The sequence below is a fragment of the Pelecanus crispus genome, chromosome 1 (assembly GCF_030463565.1).
Source record: "Pelecanus crispus isolate bPelCri1 chromosome 1, bPelCri1.pri, whole genome shotgun sequence".
Lineage (NCBI taxonomy): Eukaryota > Metazoa > Chordata > Aves > Pelecaniformes > Pelecanidae > Pelecanus > Pelecanus crispus.
Window position 1 is genome coordinate 139,827,829 of NC_134643.1, and position 26,206 is coordinate 139,854,034.

At 41.2% G+C, this 26,206-nt stretch overlaps 1 protein-coding gene across 1 annotated transcript in view; it reads left to right on the forward strand.

Moving 5' to 3' along the window:
* Nucleotides 1–4,189: 4,189 nt before the first annotated feature.
* SCML2 (Scm polycomb group protein like 2) overlaps nt 4,190–26,206 on the forward strand; it is a 66,644-nt gene continuing 44,627 nt past the window's right edge. Inside the window, exons 1-4 of the mRNA XM_075714649.1 lie at nt 4,190–4,226; nt 11,982–12,050; nt 18,708–18,778; nt 23,848–24,082. Coding sequence (XP_075570764.1) covers nt 4,205–4,226; nt 11,982–12,050; nt 18,708–18,778; nt 23,848–24,082 — 397 coding nt within the window. The 5' untranslated portion in view covers nt 4,190–4,204. The remainder of the gene's footprint in view (nt 4,227–11,981; nt 12,051–18,707; nt 18,779–23,847; nt 24,083–26,206) is intronic.

Genomic DNA, 26,206 nt, shown 5'->3' on the forward strand with positions numbered 1-26,206 from the left:
GCTGCTGCGCTGAGTGTTGGTCCACGGCAGAGGCTATGCAGCTCCTTTTCTCGAAGGGCTGTCTGCAGCGTTGGCCCTAACGAACGGGAAGAAGGAGGCCAGGACCGGTAGTGGCGATGGGAGCGTGGTGATGCTGGCCAGCAGCGTAAGTGGTGGCTTTTATGTTTCTAAAGCTAGCAGCACGTGAATGCTGGTGGTGAAAGCAAATGCGGGACTTGAATATAGGAAAGAGTTGGGGGGAGTATTTCTTTGCTTATGTTGCGGCTATTCTCTGTCTATAACTGGTTTTGTTGTTCAAACTACGTGTAATTCTTTCCCCACCTTGCGTGTGGAAACTTGATCTGGAAGCCTTTGTAGAAGAAAAAGAATGAAGAAAGAGAGGGGCAAGTATAACTCCTTGTTCAGGTTGAGCCTGAAAAATGTTTGCCTACATTTCAAGCTAAAATTAAGAACAACTTGATCGGTGCTTCAAAGTGGATGTTTTGTGCGATTCCTCTTCTGCACTGTGATTCTGTATAAAAGAACAGCCTTGGTCCTTATCCATCAGAGGCTGCCCATTGGCGACCGTCCCTTCCTCCCCTGAGGACAGCAGTGACAAGGTCCAAGTTACTGCATTTATACCAGTGGTAGGGTTAAAAAGCTAACTGGCTCTAACATTGGTGTCTCTGTCTTACCTCTGAGCCTGAGATGCAGAGTCATTGACACAAAAACCTTAATCTGTTTGGTGGGTACTAAGCCCACAATCTACTGGTTGCTTAGGCTTCTTTTAAATGTTACATTTATCTGCATAATTCCGTGCTGCCTATTTTTATGAGCGGGCATGCTGTCAAGATAAACTTGCACTGGGAAGCCCTAAATATGCAGGATTTTTTTTCAAGACATGGCTTACTTAAGTACCTGGCTTACAGTGAGGAGGATAATGCAGATGTGTAGCAGGCAAAACAGAGAATGATTTTGACACTTCCTGTGCAATACTAGCTTCTTTGAAGTACAGCAATACATGTCCTTTGAGTAATACTTTCAAAACCAGAAGAGCGAAGTTAGACAGGAAAAATGTTTTCCATCCTGTTTCTCGACGCCTACTATTATGTAGTAGCAACGCAGAGAGGGCGAAGGCTTAGGCTTGTCTACTAATATAGTGCTTTCTGACAAAGGGCTCGCACAGTGGGAAGTGGCTAGTAGAAGTGATTTGGGGATTAACAATAAAAACTTCAGTAAGGAATTAAAGGCAGATGAATGCTTTCCATCTGTTTTTTAAAAAAGTAACTGATGTAAGGGAACCTAATCAGTGAAAGAGTAAAACTCAGTTTACAGGATGAATTGAGATGCAAGTCATGTAAATAATACAGTTCGTGAATGTGGAGATCCTCCACTGCTCTTTAAATTGAAGATATTTTGATGATGAATCCAATACTATCCTAGGTTCATGGATTTTTTTTGTTGTTGTTGTTGCTTTAATTTAGAGCAAACAGTTTCTCCTTGGTGTACGATATGTATTCTGTACTTCCGTTCCCTAATCGGTGGGTTTGGGGAGTTTTCTGTCCGTGACTGACAGTCACTATGCTTAGCTTGGTTTTTGTAACTTTGGTTTTCGTTCTGTGCATCCTACAGCCATTATGCCTTGCCATTGCATTTCTTTGTTTGCTTGTATATTCCTGACCTTGTTTTGTTTAAGTTTTTCCCTTAATTTCTAGAAGCTGCTATATTAATTTCTTAACCCCAGCTTTCTGTATCAGTGGCTTGGCTTGCTTGCCAAGGTGCGCGTACAAGAATGCCTTGAGCTCTGTCCTTTCTATGTAATTTTGCCAAAACATCCCTGGAGGTTTCTCTCCTGTTATTTGCTGGTGGTTTTCTTCTCTTCTGTGGCGGGTGTGCTGTGGGTTGAGCCAGGCTGGTGATGGTGAATGCAACATAAGAGGACTGTCTTGGTTAGCAAAGGACATAACTGCGTTGCTTATGGTTTGCCGCTTAATTATGTGAAGCGGTGGAAAGCTGTTCCTGGGTCAGCCCCTGCAAAAGAAGTTATACTTTGTTTCAGACTGACCCCGCTCTGTTTTGGAGGTAGCTGGTTTTCTTTTTTGTTATAATTCAGCAGCATGTAGCGGTTGTTAGCTAGAAGCTCAGAAATACTGTTCTTGAATGTTTTCTGTGACAAACAGCACTATCTACAAGCTAATTTAATAGCAGCTCTTAAATTGAATACTGTAAGTGTAGCTGGGTTTTAAGTAGCACCTCTTCAAAATAGTAATATATTGTATTCCTGCAGTAGTGTTTGCCCCATTTCAAACAGTGCTTTCAGAACTTTCAGTTGTCTTATATTTTTAACAGGCTGGTGGGCATGCTGTAAAATAGCCTATCTGGTACAACACAAGCTAATGAAAAGCTGGAATCCTTTTTATGTTCTGACAGACGCTTCGGTTGTGCTAAACTTGATGACTATCACTGCGGGGTTGGAATCTTTATTACTGCACCAAGTGCAATCTGGTACTTGGAACAAAAAGATAAAAAACATGCACTGTTCTAAAGTAATCTGTAAAAACAGTTACTTTGACTTTGCATCACCTTTCACAATTTATTACTCACAGCGGAAGAGCTTTGAATTTTTGGGGGAGTCTATGAAAGTATCAAGTATTTCAAATTTATTTGATGGCTTAAAAGGATTTCTGTTCTTAATCCCGATGATCATTTACGCTATGAATGCTATTGTGTAGCAAAGCCTGGTTGTTTTATGTTAGTATTCAGTTTTATTTATAGCTGCTTTCAAGTCTCAGTCTTGAGAGTTTTTTGTAATAACTGTCCAGCGTGTTCACACACAGCATACACACACTAAATGAATTCTTCAGTCACTGGCATTTTTAAAACTGTATTTAAGTAGTTTTAGCCATGGGACTTGCACTGTATAAAGTTTTCATTGTGAAACCCATCACCATTATGTGGAAGTCCCTCGAAATTTCACTGAAATGTCAGTTTCAGGGAAATACTTGGCTGTATGACACCTCTCTTGTTATATGCGATATGTATGTGTAATTGTTTTTTTTTTTTCTTAGCAAGCAAGTGTAAGATTCAAGAAATTCCAAGTAGATACCTTGCTTTTCAACTGTTATTCCTTTTATGTAACACTGGAAAGGTGTGCCTTCTAAAAATGTTACCTTTCGCAAAATCAATCTTGGAAAATGTGTGCACATGTTTAAATTTAAAAAAAAAAATTTTGAACTTTTGATGATATCTACTTTAACCTTATGGGAATTCCTTGAAAGGAAATGGTGAAAGAAGATAATTCAGAAATTTGAACGTGTTTTTACTCATGATTACTTGAACAGTGAATGGAAAAGGATAATAAACTTGCTGACTTTGTTGCTTCGAGGCTAAAAAGTTTCAAATGAGTTTGACTTGAATTGAACACTATCAAAGTCTCAAAAACTAGATGCTGGGCTAGAAAATCACAGCAACACACACACAAAATAAGGTTTGTTTTTGCTATGTTATAATTGTTTAACTAATGTGGCCCTCCTAGTTTCTAAATCCTACAAGAATATGGCACGCTGCTTTCATCTGCAGTTAGCATTCCCCTAACAGGTTCTCTCTGCTCTGTTACAAGTGGTAGGGGTATCAGTGAGTGCTTGGGCCTTTGTGTAGATTTCTTACATCAGTGTTTTGTTCCCCTTTACACTGTAGTTGTGAAAGATAGTGTGTTTTACCCAAAGTGGCTTAAATTGCAGATTTTTAAACTCTGTGCAAGTGAGGCATGACAAGTAGGTTATGTATAAAAGTGTTTCTTCCATTTTTCAGTAATATTTGTTGGGGGGAAAAAGGAATAAAGCATTTTTTTATATCTTTCTTTGTATTAGAAATCACAGAAAGTGTAAAATCACTATATGATGAACTGTCTAAAACAATAGAATAAAAGTTTGGGTTCTTCTGTACCATTGCTACTTTGATACAGCCATTGTTTACATGCTGTTCTTCTACAAATAGCTTGTTAAACGTTTGCAACTTTAAACCAGCAAGATAATTATACCCCAATGCAAAAAAAAAAAAAAAATCCTCCTTTCCAAAAAAAGAAAACCCAAACCCCAACAACAACCTCCCCCCTAACTTGTTGTATTACTACTCCACAGGAAACTGTTGTGCTGAAAGGAAGAATTAACTGGTCTTTCAACTTCAGCCTTTTTATTGTGAGAGGGAAGATCACAGAAGTGTTACCATGGGGAGAACAGCAGCTAAAGGTAAGGCCTGCTAGCTTTTATTCAAGAGGAAAGAAAATAGGGAACCTGTTAAATTCTCTTTCTGAAGGTGGTGGGTTATTACTTGACAATTACTATACTGTTAGATTAAAGAGGAGAGGTTACGGTAGGTATTGAACACAGGTAAGTTCAAACTTCATGTTGTTTTAGAGTTAAGTATGCTAAATTTGGCTTATCCTGGAGTTCTATACAAGTTCAACCAAAGCAATTTTGTCCTGTGACAGCCTTGAAGCCATTATACTGCTCTAAAATGGAAGAATGTGTCTAGGTGTGATATTAAGTAAAATGTAGCACTTTATTCTGTAACTGCACATAATTTAGCAGGAGGATAACTAAGTAGTACAAGGAATCAGATTTTACCACAATGAATGGCATTAGCAGCTGTCTTCCACAAGCTCTTGAAGATAAAGTGAACATTTTTTTTTTTTTAAGAAATTCATCCAGAAATGCAGAGTGTACTACAGAGGTGTGATTTCTGCTGTGTCACATCTGCAGAAGTTAATTGTCAGTTAAGTGCTAAAATAAAGAATGAGACTTAAGAAGTAACAAGGGTGTTTGGGTTGATGAAACAAAGAGAATGCAAAGAGAGGAAGACCCACTGTCTGAAACCAGGTTGCTGCTGCTTTTCAGAGCTTTCAGATGGGTAGTCTTCCCCCATAAAATGCTGCTAACATTTTTGTACTTCTCTTGAGCTTTCCACCTTCAGCCCAAGCTGCTTTATGTGCTTGTGCGCTCCCTTGGTAAATAATTGTCTTTTGCTGTAGTAGATTTTCTGTAATGGCAGGAGTCATCCATTTAATTGTTGCACCAAGAGTTTAAGGAGGAAGTCTGTCCCCTTCTCTTGTAGGTTTTCTGCATGGCTGTTGTCTAAATATGCTAAAAGAGACACCCTGTTCTGGGCAGATAAGATAATCCCACTAGGGAAGCACAAAAAGAAGGGAAAGGAGACATTTCATACTCACTCTGTCTTGCTATCCTCAACTGTGTGCTCTGAGGCTTGGTGGAGGGTAGCTAAAAGGTGCTCACAATGCTGCATGGTAGGGAGTGAAGAAGGGCTCTTCCTGAGCAATGGTAAGTCTTGGGCTTGTCTTAGTAAACTTATCTGAAGGTGAGTAACTGCGTGGCATGGGAAGAGAAAATGTTTCTGTCATCCAGAGGCGTTTCACACCCATCAGGAAGAGACAAGGGATTTCTTTAAGAAAAGTGGTCTCCTGGCATGTTTTGACCACCCAACAGAGTTTGAAGACTTTAAGGTGGCTAAGAAATAGCTGCAGAAATCTGAAAGGCATGGCTGTGAATTGCTTTTTCCCCACATTGGACAGCAACCGAATAACATTGTACCTCCTCACGTAGCACACCATTCTGTGGTAAAAACTAATACTGTTGACAGAGGTGATGCTTGCCCAGCATGCAGACAAAGCAATCATCTTGTTTGTTGAAAGGTTAACTCTTCCTAGAAAGAAGTATTGTGGATTTTTAAAGCATCTCAGACAAGAACCTGGAGTTCAACCTGGGAGTTTATAAGAGGAACTATATATTGGTCACCAGGATTATCTTTACCAGACCTTAGTTTTTAAAGGTGCCTTTTCTGATTGTAATTTTTTGTCACATTTACAGGCCAGTCAAGATAGCTTTGTCTGATTTCTTCCTTGTCTCTAATTTCTTGCATGGTAGATATGGTTGCTCTTGCCTGTCTTCCGTTGAGTAATCTTATCAGCAGAAGAATTCTGTGGTTACAGGTAGGGTGGGAGTAATGTAAACACATGGAGATTTGATTCGGTAAGCAGAAAGCACTATGTTAAATAAACTAAAGCAGTAGATACAAAACAAGATTAGATTATGAAGTGTGCTGTAGAAAAACTGTTAGTTGCTGAACAACAGAATATCCTGCTTTTGTAATTTCATTATATGCTGTATTCTAATCTTGCTACCTAGAAGAAAACAATCTTTCACGGGCTTTTGAAAATAAGTATTTAGCCTATATGTATTATAGGCTAAATGTGTATATATATTTACGTAGTGAATATATAAGCTCTCTATATACTTATATGTATTACTATATTTTTAACACTTTCTTTGTAAAGGATATCCTGCTCTTAGCGGTGGTTTTTTTGTGTTTTTTTTTTTTTTTTAAAAAGAGCTGAGTAGCATGTAATTAAGTCCGCACTAGCAGCATTTCATTTTCATTCATGTTTTGGCAAAATGATCTAAAACATACTGTGTTGTACAATAGAAAGTAAACTCAAACTTGACTCTTTAAAAATGGACTTTATGAAGAGAGGAAGATAGATGTCAACCAGAAAAGGAAGGTTAAAGAAAGCGTACCCCCCCAATGAACAAGAATGCTGACCTGGTAGCAACAGGTGAGGAGAAGGCTGAGGTACTCAACAACTTTTTTGCCTCAGTCTTCACCAGCAACCTCTCTTCTCACCCCTCCCAAGTCAGTGGACCGACCACAAGATGGGGACCAGAGGGGTAAAGCCCCTCTCACTGTAAGGGAAGATCAGGTTCGAGACCACCCGAGGAACCTGAATGTACATAAGTCTATGGGACCTGATGAGATGCATCCCAGAGTCCTGAGGGAATTGGCTGATGTAGTTGCCAAGCCATTCTCCATGACATTTGAAAAGTCCTGGCAGTCAGGTGAAGTCCCTGGTGACTGGAAGAAGGGAAACGTTGTGCCCATTTTTAAAAAGGGAAGAAAGGAGGACCCTGGGCACTACTGACCTGTCAGCCTCACCTCTGTGCCTGGGAAGATCATGGAACAGATCCTCCCAGAAGCTATGCTCAAGCACATGGAGGACAGGGCAGTGATTCGAGACAGCCAGCACGGCTTCACCAAGGGCAAGTTCTGCCTGACCAACTGAGTGGCTTTCTGTGAAGGAGTGACTGCATCAGCGGACAAGGGAAAGCAATGGATGTCATCTGTGTGGACTTCTGTAAAGCCTTTGACGTGGTCCCCCCCAACATCCTTCTCTCTAAATGGGGGAGATATGGATTTGATGGGTGGACTGTTCGGTGGACGAGGAATTGGCTGGATGGTCGCATCCAGAGGGTGGTGGTCAATGGCTCAATGTCCACATGGAGACCAGTGACAAGTGGTGTCCCCCCAGGGGTCCAGACTGGGACCGGTGCTGTTTAATATCTTCATCAGTGACACAGACAGTGGGATTGAGTGCACCCTCAGCGAGTTTGCAGAGAACACCAAGCTGAGTGGTACCGTTGACACACCAGGAGGACGAGATGTCATCCAGAGGGACCTGGACAAGCTGGAGAGGTGGGCCTGTGTGAACCTCATAAGGTTCAACAAGGCCAAGTGCAAGGTCCTGCACCTGGGACGGGGCAACCCCTGATATCAATACAGGCTGGGGGATGAAGGGATTGAGAGCAGCCCTGCGGAGAAGGACTTGGGGGTACTGGTGGATGAAAAGCTGGACATGAGCCGGCAATGTGCGCTTGCAGCCCAGAAAGCCAACCGTATCCTGGGCTGCATCAAAAGCAGCGTGGCCAGCAGGTCGAGGGAGGTGATTCTGCCCCTCTGCTCCGCTCTGGTGAGACCCCACCTGCAGTACTGCGTCCAGCTCTGGGGCCCTCAGCACAAGAAGGACATGGACCTGCTGGAGTGGGTCCAGAGGAGGGCCACCAAAATGATCGTAGGGCTGGAGCACCTCTCCTGCGAGGCCAGGCTGAGGAAGTTGGGGTTGCTTAGCCTAGAGAAGAGGAGGCTGCGGGGAGACCTTACTGCGGCCTTCCAGTACTTAAAGGGGGTCTACAGGAAGGATGGATGCAATCTTTTTAGCAAGGCCTGTTGTGACAGGACAAGGAGTAATGGATTTAAACTAAAGAAGAATAGATTTAGACTAGACATAAGAAAGACATTTTTTACAATGAGGGTGGTGAAGCACTGGAACGGGTTGCCCAGAGAGGTGGTAGAGGCCCCATCCCTGGCAACATTCAAGGTGAGGTTGGACGGGGCTCTGAGCAACCTGATCTGGTTAAAGCTGTCCCTGCTCCCTGCAGGGGTTTGGGCTAGATGACCTCTAAAGGTCCCTTCCAACCCAAAGCATTCTGTGATTCTATGATAGATAATGAATTCGACTGACTTTTTTTTTTTTTGTCACCGTAAGCTTCGTTACTCTAGAACTAAGAAGTTTCTTCTGTGTAACATAAAAATAAAGTTCCCATTTTTGCGTCCACTTTTCAGCTTTGAGGAAATTAGTCATTGAACGTGGCTAGATGAAGGAGATGAAAAGAAAATACTCTTTGTATCTGCAGAAGTATTTCCCTCTTTTATAACCTCATTTTTGAGGTTTGTCCTCAAAATTTGACCAAACTGAGGGTCATATGCCGAGGGAGTCATATTCCTCAGCCTAGTAATTTGACATAATAGTCTTCCATGTCTTAATTTTGTTTTCAGTGATTGTTGGAAACTAAAATTAAAATTTTAATCTTAATTTAATGTCGCTTTTAGAAATGAAGCATAAATTCTTGTTCACCCTGACTACTGACATTGGAAGAGGCACACCAGACCAAGGCATCATAGCAACTGTGAAGTATAGACTGGGAGAAAACTCTTCTGAGGTGGTAGTAGATACAGGATATCTCGTATGAAAACAGGACAGTAATTCTTACTGCTAGTAGCTTTTCATCTGCTTAGACAAAACACTCCAGCTTTGTAGCGGTATTCCCAGTATTGAGGGCTGGAATGCATAAAAACAAGGGGAGCCTTTGAAAACAGTTTTTGTTTTACTCAGACTTATTTTTTTGATGCTTCTGCATGTGCTGGGTGAGTTTTACGTGGGCATTTTAAAGAACAGATTTCTTGCCATGAAAAACAAGTGATAGTGATGGTGCTTTGGGTTTATTATGAATGAAGATACCTCCACCTCAAATGAAACGGGTATTTAAATGCTATTGAGAAATCCATTTCTTCTCATGAATGTCTTCATCTCGTTCTCATAGTTGTCTAATGGCTGATGATAAGAAAAATGTGTTGCCAAGAGTGCTCCATTCAGTGTTCGTATTTGCTGTGATATTTGTGAGATAGGCAGTAAACCTAACTGGTACAGGAAATAAATAATTCGAGTGGTGGTTGTCAGTGAGAACTCATCTGGTGTCCAGGCTGTGGTTTTTCACATTCTTTCACCTGTTCTTGATGTCTCTAATCATGAAAGGCTGTTGTCTTGTTTGAAATCTGGCACTGCTGGGTAGATAGTCTTTCATGACTTTGTCCTTTCAAGCTTTGGGTGTTTGCAGGAAGCAGTTAATAGTTCTCTTCTTCAGTAAGTCTCTTTATGTGGGACTCCATTGGATTTCCTCTTTGGAAATAAGTAGATTGGGAAGTTATCTACTCTGTAAGCTGTCAGCCTGATGTCTGCGACAGTCCCATGACTGTTTTTGGGAAAGCCTGACTGAGTTTGTAGAACATGACAAAAGGCTCTGCTAGTGATTGCCTCCACCCAGTAGAAAACTAGCTGGATTCAGTTCAGTCCCAAAGAGACTGGAGGGAATATACTTTGATCTGTAGGTGGGAGAAGGTGAGTATTATCCTTGTGTCTTGCAATTCTTACTGAGCTAGTTTTACCACTGTCCCTTCTCAGGTTCCCACTGGTAGTTGTTGTCAGGACATATTGTGTGGGTTAAAGCCTGAGGAAGTACTGGGGTTAGAGGTCTGTGGGCACCGTCCAGAAGCATTTCAGTGGGTCCCTCTGAAGTTGACCTCCATAAGGATTTTTCTTTGGGAACCTGTCAAGTGCTTTCAGCTATGTAGAAAAAGTTTCGAAGAAAACTTTTTCCAAAAGAATGAGTGTGTAAGTCAAGAAAGAAGACTAAGTAAAGGAGTAAATGTAGCATTTTTTTTTCCTTATCAAAGAATCTTGGGTACTCCCCATATCTGCTTTAGGAGAAACAGGTGGTATTTTTGCAGCATATTTTGAGCGGGTATGTAGCTGTATGTATGTTTTCTGGGACTGTGGAGTCTGGGTTATTCTCAGAAGGTGTCTCTGGCCCTGAGTGCACTAATAGGCTTTAATGGCCGTGCCCAGCCTCACTGAGGGCCTCTCCCCACTCTGCCCACAGCCCAGGACCCCACGTCAGCCCCCCGGGGCCATAGCCCCTGCCCCAGTGATGCCGCAGTAGGTCTGGTCTCCAGCTCCCCACAGCCCTGCCCAGCCGTGGGCCCATATCCCGGCCTGGCCTCAGCGCCAGCCCCAGAGGGGTGCCCAGGACTGGGGCTGCTCCCAGTGCCCCCCTGGCTGCTCCTGGCCGGGGCAGTGGGGTGGCCCTGGCTGGTGAGGCCCTGCTTGTGGCTGCCCCTGAGGGGTCCCTGGCCTGTGCTGTGCCCAGGCCGAAGGAGCACCACATCCTACCCTGCGCAGAGCCAGGTGGATGGCTTATCCCCCCCTCACTGAGCGATGGGGGATTTGGGGGATTGATGACAGAAGATTGTCATCATTTAGCTCTTGCTGTAGATGGCAGTTCCTCAATAAATAATGAAAGAAGTGAAGCAGAAATTATGAACATCACACACTGCTCGTTGGCACTTTCTGTTTCAAGAAAAGCCTTACAGAAAACATAGAAGAGAAACACTACTAGGGTTTAATCTTTGCTGCAGAACCACTCGTATCTCAAGTGTTTCTGATCACCAAGTGCCTCTTATTCTAGATTAGGAGTGTTTTTATTTCAAATGCAAGCCAATCAATAGATAAAGACTTAAGTGCAAGTGGATACAGTGGTCAGCTACCAGTACAATCTTTTGGTACAAGTGAACCATCCCTTCACCTGTTCAGGCTGACTGGTATGGCCAAAGGCGTGAGCTGAGGCACCTTCCTGGAGGAGTGGCCCCATTCTTGGTGCTGAGATGTCTGTAAACCAAGAGAGTTATTCAGCCATGCAGAGCTTGATAACTTTTTTAAATCTGAAAATGTACTTGCATTTCATTTGCCAGCTCAGCATCATGTTTGAATTGTGCTTGAATTTCAGTCCACTAGTGTCAAAAGCAAGTCATCAAACCAACGTATTTAAAAGACTAAAAGGGGCAGGTGGAACAGCTCCCTCTGTCGTCTTGTTTCTAGCCTCCCAGTCCCGCTCTGTGTGTCTCATATGAGCTGAAATCTGGCAATAATGAAATATGGCAAACTCCTTTCTGTGTATGTGTGTGGAGGAGAATGGTGGAGAAGGTAGATTCTTCTGAATATTTTTTTTTTTTTTAAATAATTGAAATGTGCACTGAGATAGCTGCTTGCATTTGAGTATTCGATAATTTGAATATAGAATGGAATATTTAACTCAGAAATATGCTTTTAGGGTGTGGGTTTTTTTTTTCCCCTTGTTTCTCAGTTCTTAGTGGTCTAGACAAGATTTAAAAAGCTATCCAGTGATCTTGAGGATCTCAAATTGCATGTAGGTTGACTAAAGCTGTTAAAAATTAGGGCAGAGTTGCTCTTTGTGGAGCTAATACTATGTTTTCTGCAACTAGATTTATTCTGATAATGTAATATAAAGTAGTTGAAAGCTCTGCTTTTTCATGCTGTACTTCTCAATATGTTTTGCAAGAAAAGTAGTGTAGTGATTACATTTATGGTACAAATACCTTTTTGATTATGCACTGAAATTAATAAATGAAAGTCAATCTTTGGAACACAACATTCTGTATTGTTTGAAAGCATTCTGTGTTATGCTGGACATCATTATGATGTGAATATTACATTTATTATGTAATGGAATCTTGTCTTTTAGATTCAAAGAATATTAAAAAAGAGAAAGATGGAAAGAATCAGCAGGCAAACAACCCGTCTTTAAAAAGTGGTAGGTATTGCAGCTGTCAGGTTATTAGTTAAGGTACCCTAAAAGGAAGAGTGTGCATTTGGATTGTACTATCTCCTACGGCTTTTTTGCAATCTCTTTGGCTATTACTGGTGGGTAGTTAAAAATGCTTGCTTTTGTCTAACTCTGTTGGGAATGTATGTTTTGGTATAGAAAAAGATGGTTGAAACTGCTTGACTTGAGCCTGATAGTTTTACTAGCTAAGACAAGTACTCTTTGTATATATCATCAAAGACACTGTGTAAACATTATTTTCTTTTTTTTAGATCATTTACGGATTTGTCTGTTCATCTAATCATGAATTTCCCAGTTTCATACCTTTTCTGCCCCAGTTATTTTCTCTTTCCTTAATGTGTTTGCTGGTGCTGAAGAAGGGCTTTTCAGTTTAATAGCCTGAGTTTTTAGCATTGCTACTGGGATTAAATTGCCTGGGACTCTAATTTTACTTTAAACTTAATCTGTTTTCAAATCATTTTTGTGTTTATAATAAACTGAGGAAACTACACACTTGCCAGAAACGATCCAGCTTCTTACCAAACCTATACTCTCTAGTAGACAGCCTCGACTGTCCTCAACATGTGCCATAGGGCAGCATATACATGGGTTTGCTGGCAATTTAGCCTTTGTGAGGTGCAGTGAGAGGGCAGCAGCATCCTTATATACGCTTCATATGTTCATGTTGGTTGCTTGAATTTCGGGCAGTAAGAATGTCATGAGTACTGTTGACTAAGGTAGAAAATCTCTTCAGGAGCCCTTAGTTGATTCTTGATAAAATATCCCTGGGTTACTTAAACTCTCACTCTGCTTACGTTTCCGTGCCCTCTGACTCCTAATAAATGGTCTGGTTCAGAGCTTTTCTTGGGTACCAGAAGAGGAGTTCCTTACAAGTAGTATAGTCACTGAGCCAACATGCTAAGATACTAACACAGTAGCTGGGTAGTTGAGGTGATGACTTTGCATACAAGATACAGTAGCCTGTTACCATCAGTCATAGTGCAGCTTTCTGCTGTTACATTTGCCAGACTTAATTCTTCCATTTCTTGGGATCCTAGCAGTCATCTTTGTTATTCTTCCCTGCTACTTTGAGACAGGAGAGGAAGTGTATTTGTGTGTTGTTTTCCCTCTTCTGCAGTGTAAGAGGAGCTCCAGTCAAGCTGGACTCGGATAGCATGTCTGTGTTTTAAAATAATGTTGTCTGACATGACAGACGGAGCCCTGTAAGACACCCCCCACCAACAAAGTGCTTCTCATATGTGCATAAGATAACCATATTTCATAAGTCACTGGAAAACGTCCCTGTCTCCTTCTGCAGTAGAGTGCAAGGTGTTGAAATAGCTATGTGGAGAAGCTGTGCTAAGCAGGCAAGCCTTATTCTGTCATCTGTGTTCTTCCACTCAGGACTACGCTGTTAATCTAGTGTCTGAGAACGGAATTTACTCATGAAATCTAGACTCAGCTCTGTGAAACACCTAGAGAGGAGTGCCTTGCTCAAGATCATGCAAGATCTCTGATTTTCTGTAGATGAGATGATAATTTTTATCTTGTGTTATTGTTTGTTGGCAGCAAGGGAGAGGAGCGAGCCTCTTTGTGCTGGATGGAGAAAGGTGCCTTACAATGCTTTGGGCTAACATCCAGGAAATCTCCAGAGTTTTCGGGGGATGTGTGATAGGAAAAGTTGAAGAGGAGGGGAGATACAGAGGTGTGAGAGGAACAGTTGAAAAAACAATCTAAAGTAGGCAGGGAAAGACAGGAGGAGGAGAAAAATCCAATTGAATGATCACAACGTATGGAAGGAGGTACAAGGTATAAAGCAGGATATTAAATACCTTGCACTTAAACTACTATATTTGCAAGAGTATGTAAACCAAAATTAAAAAGAAACCTCATCTTTGACAAAGAGAGGTGGTGGGATGAAGACTAGACGAGATACATTTCTCTGTCAAAAGTCTCAGATGCACGCCGAGGGAACCTAGGGGTGAGATGACATGAGTGTCTGCTTAAACATTGTTTAGACTATGGTGATACTGTATTAAGGTAGCCTAAACAAACCAGAATCTTAAATTCTACCTATATACAAGTGACACTTAAATCGTAGTTTTAATCTTCAATTTAAATTTTGTAAAATTTTGACTTAAACTAAACTGAAGCATTATGTACAGTAGAAGACGGGGAGCACTTCAACAAACTGGGTATTCACAGGTTCATGGGAGCAGATGGGATGCCTCCAGGGGTGTGGAGGTAGTTGACTGATGTCACTGTGAGGCTCCTCTCTCATTTTGGAGAGGTCATAGCGATGGAGGAGGTTTCATGATGACTGGAAAAGGGCAAACAGTATGCCCAGTGTCAAGAAGGACAAGAAGGGAGCACCTGGGGAATTACAGGCTGGCCTGCCTGACCTCAGTCTTCAGGAAGACTGTGGAGAAAATCTTCCTGGAAGCCATTTCCAAGCAAATGAAGGACAAAGATGCGGTTAGGAACAGCTGAGATGGATTTGCTAAGTGTGAACTGTGCGTGACGGTTGCCTTTTGTGATAACTGATTCTATAAAAAAGGGGAGAGCAGTGGATGTTGTTCATCTCGACTTTAGCAAGGCTTTCTGTACAGTTTCTGTACCGTCCTTTCAGCCAAACTGGTGAGATGTGGTTTGGATAGGTGGATGGAAAAAATGGATTGCCAGACACAAAGGGTTTTTTTCAGCACTACAAAATCCACCTGGCAGCTGGTAGCTAGTGGCATTTCTCAGAGGTCAATACTAGGGCCAATGCTATTTTATGCCTTACTGACAAACAGGGACGACTGGACAGAACATGCTGTCAGCTATTTATGGGCAACACCTAACTGGGAGTAGCAGCCGGTAGGCTGGAAGGCAGGGCTGCTCTTCAGATGGGCCTCCCCATGCCAGAGAAACAGACTGACGGGAACCCCGTAATATCCGAAGGCAAATGGAGGGTCCCTTCCGTACGTGGGCAGACTGGAGCCCTGCAGCAGCCCAGGCGGGAAGCTGGCTGCCTGGGAAGGGATTTTGCAGGAAAGGCCCTGGAGCCCTGGCAGGCAGCAAGCTGAGTGTGGGCCAGCAGTGTGCTCTTGTGGTGAAAGACATCAACTGCATACCGAGTCCTACCAGCAAAACTGTAGGCAGCAGGTCAAGAGAAAGGGTTTACTTATTTTTGGTGTTTGTGAGACCGTATCTGGAGTACTGTGTTCAGTTTTGAGCTCCCCGGTACAAGGAACACACTGCTATACTGGAGCGAGCTGGCTGGCAGTCCACAAGAAAAAAAAAAAAAAAAAAAAAAAAAAAGCCGGAATGCAAGATGTAAGCAGGAAACTGGTACTGAAACCAGAAAAATGGTTTCTTCAGCCAAAAGAAGAGAAAGCTTATGGGAGAGCATCTTTGCTGTCTTCAATTACCTGACAGGCGGCTGTAGAGGGGATGGAGCCAGGCTCCTCTTGGAGGCACAGCGGAAGGATGAGAAGCAACAGATAGTGGCTGGAGCATGAGAAATTCCTACTTGATAGAAAGAAAAAAATCTTCACAGTGAGCGTGATGGAACCCTGGAGGAGCACGAGGCTGAACTAGAGACCTCCTGGTGTCCTTTTTAGCTTGAGTTACTTTGTGATTGGCAGATTTGACAAGAAGTGATAGGGTATTGGTACAGCATTGCAGAGAACGTCAAGGGCTGTTGACCCATGGGTCATTACCAGTAATGCAAGCAACTATGGCATAAACTTATTTCCTCCTTTTTTCAGTTAGTCAGGCTGTTTGCCCGTGCTGATTGTCTTGGATCACTGTTTTATTAGAGTCTCACTCCTGTGTTGGTTACAAACTGTTTGATTTTTTTTTTACAAAAGGTCCTAGTTACCTTCTGGTGTGGGTTGGGTTCCCTCCCCCCCCGTTTCCAGTATATGCTGGTTTGTTCTTCAGTGTAAAAATTCCTTTTTCTCTCTAGTTTTAGCTTTGCTGGTGGGTTAAAGTTGTGCTTGTTGCATAATGGGTTTTTCTTAAGCTGTTTAATTCAGCCTGCAGGTTTGAGTGGGAAGAGAAATGCATGTTAAATTAGCTCACACTAAATGATTTTCCTAAGGATTTCTATTTCTCAGAAATTGCGTGTTTTCAGAGGCTTTAGAATTAGAAATTTATATAAAACTGCTTTTTCACCTGTTCACACTGAGAATACAGAGAAGCTTTTTGTGTAGAGATTTTTTTCAATGTGATTATCTTCCTAGACATGCATCTTACATGTTGCAAACATACACTCATCTCCTATTTCTATGACTGCAGTAATTAAATTACAATTAGCAGCATCTCTGAGAGCTTAGCTTTAATTTAATACAGTGTATTTTCACAGGTGGAGAGGTTCTAATTGAAACTTCAGGTCATTTCTGCTTGATGAAAGAGGTTTTGATAGCCAGGATTTAAAGGAAAGAGCCAGGCAATGTTGTTTTCTGCTTGGCTTTGTCTGGAACTGGCTACTTGTGTTACCTTATGTGTCTTTCTAGGAAATGTTCCCTGGGGAAAAAAAAAAAAACCACAACCTGTTTGTTTCCCTCTGTACTTTTGGGTCATCCCATCAAATTTGCAGTCCTGTTATAACAATTGAGATAATTTGGGAAATGCTGGTATATAGAGATAATTTTTTTGGAGGAGGTGAACAGGGGTTTCTCCTGGTGAAAGGTGCTGTCTCTGAAGTATCTACATTTATATGCTCCTTAACACAGTGAGGCTCTGATTCATGATTACAGATTTTATATCATGTTAGATCTTAGACAGCTGGGACATAGCTAACATTTTTTTTCTAGATTTAATTTTATTGAACTGGGTACTTTAAGATTTACTAAGGTAAACTGTGATTAAGAAACAACACTTTTTTTTTGTTTTCCCCCCCTTTAAAATCCAAAAGTCATCCTGAAGCGGCAACTTTATTATTAGACTCAAAGAAGACTTTTTATAAAATGAAACTTTGCTAGCAGTTCATTATACTTAACTTTTGCAGCCTCCTTGGCCTGTCAATGGAAAGAACAATGGATCTGGAGGCTACTTTCTGGAGAAAGCTCTGAAGAGCCATTTCCTGAGCATGTCTTCCTGAAATACAAATATCTAACATATGCTTAAGTTAGTGTACCCTGCCTTTTGTGAGTAATACAAAATCAACGTAACTGTATAAATACGTGAATAAAATTTTCATTCCAACATAGGCGGACTTCCAAGGTGTTGTAAGGAAACGTCTTTGTTACCAGCCTACTTACAGTCCAGACTACCAAATTAACAGCTTTTGAGATTTTACTGACTTGTTACATAGCTAACAACTACATGGCCTCTGCAGTGCCAAGGACAAATCACTGGTACACTTCTGAGTCTGTTACGCCAAAAAAAAAGAGGATCTGAGCAGGCCAAGGGGGTAATTCTCCTCTGCTTGAGGCACTGTATATTTTCAACTAAATGCTGTGCTAATGCAGGCAGACTCTGGGTTCAAGCCACCATGCATCCTTCAGAGAAGCAGTGTGCGCGTGCTGGGGAATGATGCCATTTTCTGCTTGTTTCTTTGCTTCTCCTCTCTCCTGAAAATTGCAGAGATGTGTTTAACTGTGCCCAGTGCTGTTTTTGGAAGGATTACTGATAAACCTGGTGTGGTTTCTCCATTATCACCAAGGATTTTGCTGTGTGAACGGCTGTTGCTGAGCCGCTGGGTGGCATCACTGCATCATTTTGGGGTTCATGGGTGATTTACTCTTCAGGAACATCAGAAAGATGCCAGCTGCCCAAACAAGAAAAATAAGCAAAAGAGCTCACTTAAATAAAACAACAAAAACATTAGCTGTGCCATTGTAGTTTTTCTCTTGCACTTTGTATTAATTTAAGTAATGCTTGCTCGTGTCTTTCATGTTAGTGCTTCATGCTGTTCCAGTCATACAAAACTGATAACACTGATTAAATCAAATGCAGAATACACTCACCCCTGCACGTAAACAATGCCAATGTTAACATTGGAAAAAAAACCATGATTCTGTTGCTGAACATTGCCATAATATTTACCCTACAAGGAGAAACCTTTATCAGGCTTCAAATGAAAAGAGACAAAGATGCAGTTGGAAGGCTGTGCTAATCTTTTTGCTTTCTAGTGGACTGGGTATAGTATTCTCAACGTATATTTCAACAGAATCTATGTGTCTGTGTTTTTCAACATATATCATCTCAGTACTCTTGTGAGGTTATCATGTCAGTCCTGCTGTTAGAACTAAGATACAGAAAGGCTAACGTGATTTGTACAAGGACGCTTGGGAGGTCCTTATGCAGAGAATTGAATCTAGATATCCTGACTTGTATCTTTGTATGTAGAACACACGCACACACACAAAAAAAAAAAAAAAAAAAGAAAGAAAGAATTTGGGGAATATTTATATTGATTTTGCCTATTGTGTGATCACCCCAATGAATTAACAGTACTTTTTAAAACTCCTTCAAGGGTTGTATGTTTTTCAGAGGTGGAGTTTCCATTTGAGAGTAATCCTGTTCTTGGGGAAGAAAATTGTATTCTACAAGATAGTTGGGTTTTGCTGTCCCTTTCTTTCCCCAACCCCATTTTAATTTAAGTTCCCTTTAAAAACTGTCTGTATGGTCTTTTTTTATCTTATTGTCTTCCAGAACAGTTTAATTGGGATGATTATCTGAAAGAGACTGAATCAGTAGCTGCCCCTCTACATTGTTTCAGACAGGTATGCCAGATATTATTTTCCAAGTGTGTGTGTGTGTATGCAAGTTACAAGGTGATCCTAGAGCAACTTTTATGTTTAGACTGCTTGCAAACTTCCCATTTAACTTCTTTTGATCTCTAGTTATCAGTAGCTTACAGTTTTGGCAGATGCTAGCTACTGAAGGTTTTCATTCTTGGTTTCCGCCTCAAGCTAAACTTTGAGGGTTTCATTAAAATTGTAGCTTTGGACTCTGTTTTCCTTTAAAAAAAAAAGACTAGTTAATGAAAACAGATAGTCTTATCAGAGTTCAAAAATATTTCCTACTTTTTTCAGTAATTGCAGAGGTACCATGGTTTTAGTGAGCATTAAAATTTGGCTGATTGTCAGAGGAGCCTTCCTCCTGCCCCATTTCTGAAAGAGTCCTTTCAATTCTGGCTAGCTACAAGATGCATGTGTAGTAGTTTATTCACCACTTCTTTTCTGTATCTTTCAAATATGTTTAATTTTGTATCTTTCTGAGCAGACTGCTTTTAACTAAGGAGTAACAGATACTGAAGTTTAAAAAAAATCAAGGGGAATATATGGGAATATGAAGGAAGTACTGGATTTATAATGAATGGTGTTTAATGCACTGTTTTATATTTTATATTGTGCCCTACAAGTTTGATTTCCTCCCCACCTGATGGTTTGGCATGTATTTGCAGATGCAGTTCAAGTCTACCATCTTGTGTGAGCTAATGACCTCCAGTTATTCAGCCTTCTGGAGGCTAAGTCAACCTCTGCAGGCATCTTTCTCTCTGTAGAGGGAGCCGGGGCTGGTATTTTCTCAAGTTGAGGAGTATCTTTGCTGCATAAAGTTACATAGGATGAGTTTTGGTCTGTATGCCTTCACTGTGTTAGGAAGATAGATGCTGAAGGAATTGGATAGTTCAGGTTGATAGAACTGTAATAGGTGTGAGAAGCAGTGCATGTCTATTTTAGTGGATTGGACACGTTCAGAAAGGTATCTTCTAGGGTTTGTTGGCTGTCTGATGGTACTGTAAATGATACTGGCCTCCAGTGGGGACCAAACAAAAAGCAACACGAACGGAATAGTCTGAGGAGGAGAGGAACTGTCACTCGGTGAATCTGAAGTAGTTGCAGGAATAGAGAATAGGAAGAGAGAAATGCAGGTGGTAGCATTTCCTTGTACTAGATCTTGAATCTCAGCTTGCTCTTTGCAGATGAAGATAAAGGACAAAAAGTCCCACATGTTGCTTTCAATGAGAGATGGCTAAGAATAGCAGTGTCCATAGTGGAGCTTCAGAAACTAATTCTACAGTATGCGTTTTTCATAGTGGGTACCAGCTCAAGGCAGAGCCCTCAAATTTGGCTTGGGTAGAGGCAGAGGGCAGTAGCATATCCCTGGATCAGTAATGCCATACTCACAGACCATGGACCACCATGACCAGAGTGTATGCTCCCAAGAGATGTAGCTGCCACAGAAAGCTGTTCAGAAACCTTTCCTTGTGCCTTTCTTGCATCTTCCTCTTCCCTACTAATGCTCAAGAGGTCCAGACTGAACAACCGATTAACACCTTAAATAAAGACACTTAAGTAACATGCATTGACTGAGATAAATCTGAGTGACCTGGATTGCTTAAGGAGTGTGTGGGTTGGAAAAAAGCTTTAATTTCTGTGCATAGCAAATTTCAAAACAATTTACGTATGCAGACTTTCAGTTTTTTAAGAGTTGACCTTTAAGTAGAAAGTGATATGCAGTGTTAATTAGTGCAGAGCTAGCTCTTCTCACTATCTAATATTTGCAGATTTTAGAAACGAAAGTGCTTGAGCTTTGTGTAGGACTAATTTGGCTTTTATTGGGTTACACATGAATTGTATATGTCATTATCATTCTGTGTAATGCAAAGAAATACACTGCTGTGGCCAGTCAGAAAATGAAATAGCAGAGAGAAGCTTAATTTGACAATTATATTCAGAACTTGTGACCTGTGGGAATTCTACAAAGTTTAAATTTTGTAGTAATTAAAAATGACCTGGGGAGCAATAAATTAAAGCTTCTACCATAAATTAGGATACAGGCACAGACAGCTAATGGAAATTGATTAAAGTATTTATCTTAATTTAAAAGATATTTTATCTGTTGCTCTAAGTTGTTTTTAATTACTACTTAAAATTCCAAGGCATTCCACATCCCTTTCTCTCACCCTGAAACTTTTTTTCCAAGCAGCTGAAAATGTTAAATAAAAAAAGTTCAGTCCCTGTGGTTTGAACAGAGCTTAAAACAAGGCTGTTAGTGAGCGGGCTTATTATTTTGCTGTAAGGACGGATTGGCGTGGAGGCATTACCTTTTTAGTAGAATGCCTTAAGTTGTTGGTATTTAAACAAGCTCACCTTTTCTACAAACAAATAAACAAACTCCCCAATTTCTCAGTTTCAGTTGCCTTTCATGGTTGTAGAAAATAACAGCTTGACAAGCAATATCCTGAAATTGAATTGCCCTTTAAATTTAATATGCTCAGGCTCCCCTTTCAGGCAGCCTGCTGTCTGAATGCAGCATTGGCAGATGCTACACTCCGTGTTCACTGAATATTGCTCGCCTCTGTTTTTTGGGCTCGGGCTCCTCCAGGGCTCCTGCTGTTGATCTAGGGTGTGTTGTAAATAGTGCACCTGCACACCATAGAAAGTAGAGCAAGAAGTATTTTAAAAAATTAAATGTGGTGGAGACAAAATATCACTAACACTTGTTGCAGTAGCAGATTTCTTCAGCTTTTTCCTGTGTACCCAGACAGATAAGTGCACCCTTATCTGCTTACTATGGGATCCCCACCTGACCTGATCAGGCGGGCAGGAGAAGGGACATATGAGTCCTGTCACCTTGAATGCCCATGGTTTTGGTTTTTCTACCTGCCTCCCATGTTAGGATTCAGATTGTGTTAGTCTGTGTGGGATAGCTACTGGGTTTAAATGTCATGGGGAGGGCTGTCTACAGTTCTCGGCATCAGTGTTCAAGAGCAGCATTGTACTGGAAGAGTTGCAGAAAAGGGCTTCCAGGGTGACAGGAGAATAGTCATCCTCTCCTAAGAGAAACTTCAGTGCTGGGCTTACTTAACTTGTTGAAAGAGTACTGAGTACAGATTTCCCCCCGTACATACACTGTAGAGTTTTTTTTATTATTTGCAAAGGTGCAAAAAGAATTTAAGTTAAATGATAATGTTGGCAAACATTTCTATTAATAAATTTAGGCTGGAAATGAGGAGACATCTAAGAGAATAGTGAGGGGCATTCAATCCTAGTTAGTGTTAATACAAAGATTTGAACATCATTAGATGATGTTATTGCCTGCAGTACTACAGTAGGCAAGTAATCAGACTACAATCCAGTCAATCTCTGCCAGTAATGTGTTGATACATGAGTAGAAAATATTCTCGTTTTCTTTTGTTCGTTTTTAGCTTGTGACAAAAAGTTCTGCTCAAAGACCAAGTTGCATTGTCCCGTTTCTTTTCCCTGTGCTAATTAAATTGGCATTTCATTGTATGTGTATGAATATATTCAGTTCTCTACAAATAAGCACAAGCTGCAATTTTTGTCTTAGCACAGAAGTTTTATGTGACTGTCTGTTTTCTTTCTGTAAAATGCAGTTAGCACTAACTCCTTTTTCTGTCTTTTTGTCTTGTAAGCTTTTTTTTAATGCAGAAACTGTTTCTTGCCTTGAGCTTTTGTAGTGCCTAGTGCAGTAGGGTGCAAATTTTGTTTAAATTTCCAAGATATTGCTATAGTGAGGATAACTATCTCTTTTGAATTGAAAGCTAATAAATCTTGTGGGTGGCTTGCTTTTTTTGTGGCATTTTTTTTTTTTTTTTTTTTTTTTCAGTTGAATGTCCCTGCAGAGGGACCTGGACAGACTGGATCGATGGGCTGAGGCTAACTGTATGAGGTTTAACAAGGCCAAGTGCCGGGTCCTGCACTTGGGTCACAACAACCCCATGCAATGCTACAGGCTTGGGGAAGAGTGGCTGGAAAGCTGCCTGGCCGGAAAGCACCTGGGGGTGCTGGTAGACAGTCGGCTGAACATGAGCCAGCAGTGTGCCCAGGTGGCCAGGAAGGCCAACAGCATCCGGGCTTGTACCAGCAATAGTGTGGCCAGCAGGAGCAGGGAGGTGATTGTTCCCCTGTCCTCGGCGCTGGTGAGACCGCACCTGGAATACTGTGTCCAGTTTTGGGCCCCTCACCACAAGAAAGACATTGAGGTGCTGGAGGGTGTTCAGAGAAGGGCAACAAAGCTGGTGAAGGGTCTGGAGCACAGGCCTTATGAGGAGCGGCTGAGGGAACTGGGGTTGTTTAGCCTGGAGAAGAGGAGGCTGAGGGGAGACCTTATCGCTCTCTACAACTACCTCAAAGGAGGTTGTAGTGAGGTGGGTGTTGGTCTCTTCTCCCAAGTAGCTAGCGATAGGACAAGAGGAAATGGTCTCAAGCTGCGCCAGGGGAGGTTTAGGTTGGAAATTAGGAAAAATTTCTTTACGGAAAGGGTGGTCAAGCATTGGAACAGGCTGCCCAGAGAGGTGGTGGAGTCCTCATCCCTGGAAGTGTTCAAAAACCAGGCAGATGTGGCACTTTGGGACATGGTTTAGTCTAGTCTGCCCTTGATTGGTTTAGTGTGGACTTGGTAGTGTAGGTTAATGGTTGGACTGGATGATCTTAAAGGTCTTTTCCAACCTAAACGATTCTATGATTCTATGTTTCCCAACGTTTTCCTTGTTTTCCATTCGCTTCAAGTATTAATCACTGCACCCCCATCTTTGCGTTCCTATCTTTGTCAGGATTCCCTTGTTACCCTTCTTAGTGTGCTTATCTTTTTCGAAATCAGTCATGTTTACACAGTAGGAACATCAAGTATCTGAAATGGTAGCTGTTGGTAGGTTATCCAGCTGCCTTTTCTGACTTGCTGCTAAACACTCAGAGTTCAAAGGCTTCTTTATATTTACCATTTATATGATATGTTTGGATGAATGAAAGCTGTATATTGAACTGGCTGGTAAATTTAGCAATACTAACAACAATAAGAAAAAGTCTTTTACCTTTTATTGTAGTCTAGAATTCCACCCACGAATGATTTCAAAGTTGGTATGAAACTGGAAGCCCACGATCCTCGCAATGTTACCTCGGTTTGTATAGCTACAGTAATTGGAATCACTGGTGCCAGGCTAAGGTTGCGGCTGGATGGAAGTGACAACAAAAATGATTTTTGGAGGCTTGTGGATTCCTCAGATATACAGCCCATCGGGACCTGCGAAAAGAAAGGGGGCATGCTCCAGCCTCCACTTGGTAAGAAACAAAGCTTCTGAACTAATGTGTGTGGAGTATTGCTTTCACGAAGTCAATTTTACCTTTTTGTCTTGGCAAATTCAATTGTACTAACATTTCACCAAACCATTATTCAATTGAAAAAGAGGTAAGCAAACTAATTCAGGGTAAGTGAATTGTGGCTTTTTCTTCTTTTTGGATTCTTTTGACATAAGAATAAGCAGAATAATTAGTTTGAGTTCTGTTTTGTTTTGTTTTTACATAGTCCCTTAATATTAAATGGGAGTGTCTGACAGCTTTCTTAATGATGAGATACACTGTCACGCGCCCATTCTATAAATGTTCCCTCATATACACCCTGTCGTATGAGTGTGTATGGATACTATGTTTTCTTGTTTGATGCTGTGCGCTCTCCTTTTAGTAGACCTTGGTAAGAACTGGGGGAAGCTGACTTGCCTTGTTTCCTCGTCAGTAAATCAGAGCAGCCCAGCAGAAGGCGCTCGCTGTTAACCGAGCCGTGAAACGCTCAGCAGGGCTGTAAGAGGTGCATCAGTTCAGGACACTCTGAATGTTTGCTTGAGCACTGAGCAAATCGGTCGTGGTCTGGGGAAGGCACCATAAGGTGGGTTAACGGTGGTATTGCAGCCTTCTGCTCTGAGGTAGGAAAAATAGCACTCCAGAGCTTTAGCAAGCTGCAAGCTTATACTTCATGTGATTCTCATCTCAAATCGATCCATGTTGGGGGACGTCTGATGAGTTTGTCATGACTGGTTTTTGAGCATGACAAATGCTCATGAACAAGGTGTAGCTTTCCTGTGCTTAGAGATAGTATGCAGAATTTCTTTTGCCTTCCATGAGCAGTATGGGTGACAACATTTTGTGTCTCCTGAAACTGAGAAATAGTGCTTAGGCTCAGTCTTACTGAGGAATTTTATTAAAGGGGGAACTGTACAAAGGAATTCCTTGCTATATGATGAGTAGTCAGAGGGAACTTTGACTAACTACTAGAGTAATGAAGTGTGGTATCACCTTACTTTGCTGTGATTAACCTGTATATTTACATCTGCATTCTGATACCATGTTTCTTATAGCTTAAACTTCTAGGTGTGGAAACCTTTAAAGAAACAACATTTTTCATGTCGTTCTGAAAATAGCTCTGCTTTTAAAACAGAGGAAAAATAATGACCAAAAATTATCTTAACCCTCCCACCCCCAAATCCCCCACAACAGCAACACCCCCTCCCCTGTTATCCTGTTATCTTCTGTAATTTTTAGAAGATACAACAAATAGAGTTTTTAATATCAGAAATGAACTGTAAGTAGAAAGTGGTTACTGCTGGTTTCCCATCTTATTGTTATGAACCTACTTCTGGTTTGGTGTCATCAGTAACTCTTACAGATTCTCATCAGAGGTTTAGTGAAGGTAGGTATGCTTTCTCTTAGTAGCCTCTTAAAAAAAACTTGTTATAGAATCATTTAGGTTGGAAAAGACCTTTAAGAACATCCAGTCCAACCATTAACCTAACATTACGAAGTCCACCACTAAACCAATTAATCCCAATTTGTTAACAACTTTCATTTCTGCTTGAAAGGTGAAGTGAAAAGTGTCATTTCACTCAGTATGAAGCTTGGTTTGCTTGTAGAGAAGCAGACACAGGAGCAGTTGACATAACCATTAAGACACTTCACATAGATTATAAGGGTAGATTTTTGTGCTGTTGTGGTGCTTAAGAAATACAAGAAAAGCAATGCAACTGGGCTGCCAGTCTAGAAGACTTGGGATAGATAGATACAGTCTGAGCCCAGAAGGGCTCTTTTTCCTTCTTCCCTGTGGATATATAGAGGTTTTGAGTGAAAGCATTGGAAATTCTTGACACCTGGGTAAAAATATTCTAATATTTTTTTTGAGAAGTTACTTAGATTAACCTCTCTGAAGTTCTTGATGTAACCTTGTAGAATGAATGCAGTGATACCAGTATGAAAGAGGGTTGTAATAGAGAAAGAGTATACCTATTCCTTCAGCTACACATATGCCCAGTGTTAAATATATGGCTTCAGTTCAGGAGCATAGTGCTTTTTAAAATGTATTTCTAAACCAGCCTGATGAATAAAACAACTCTGTTTATGTATAATGGGGGCAGTCAA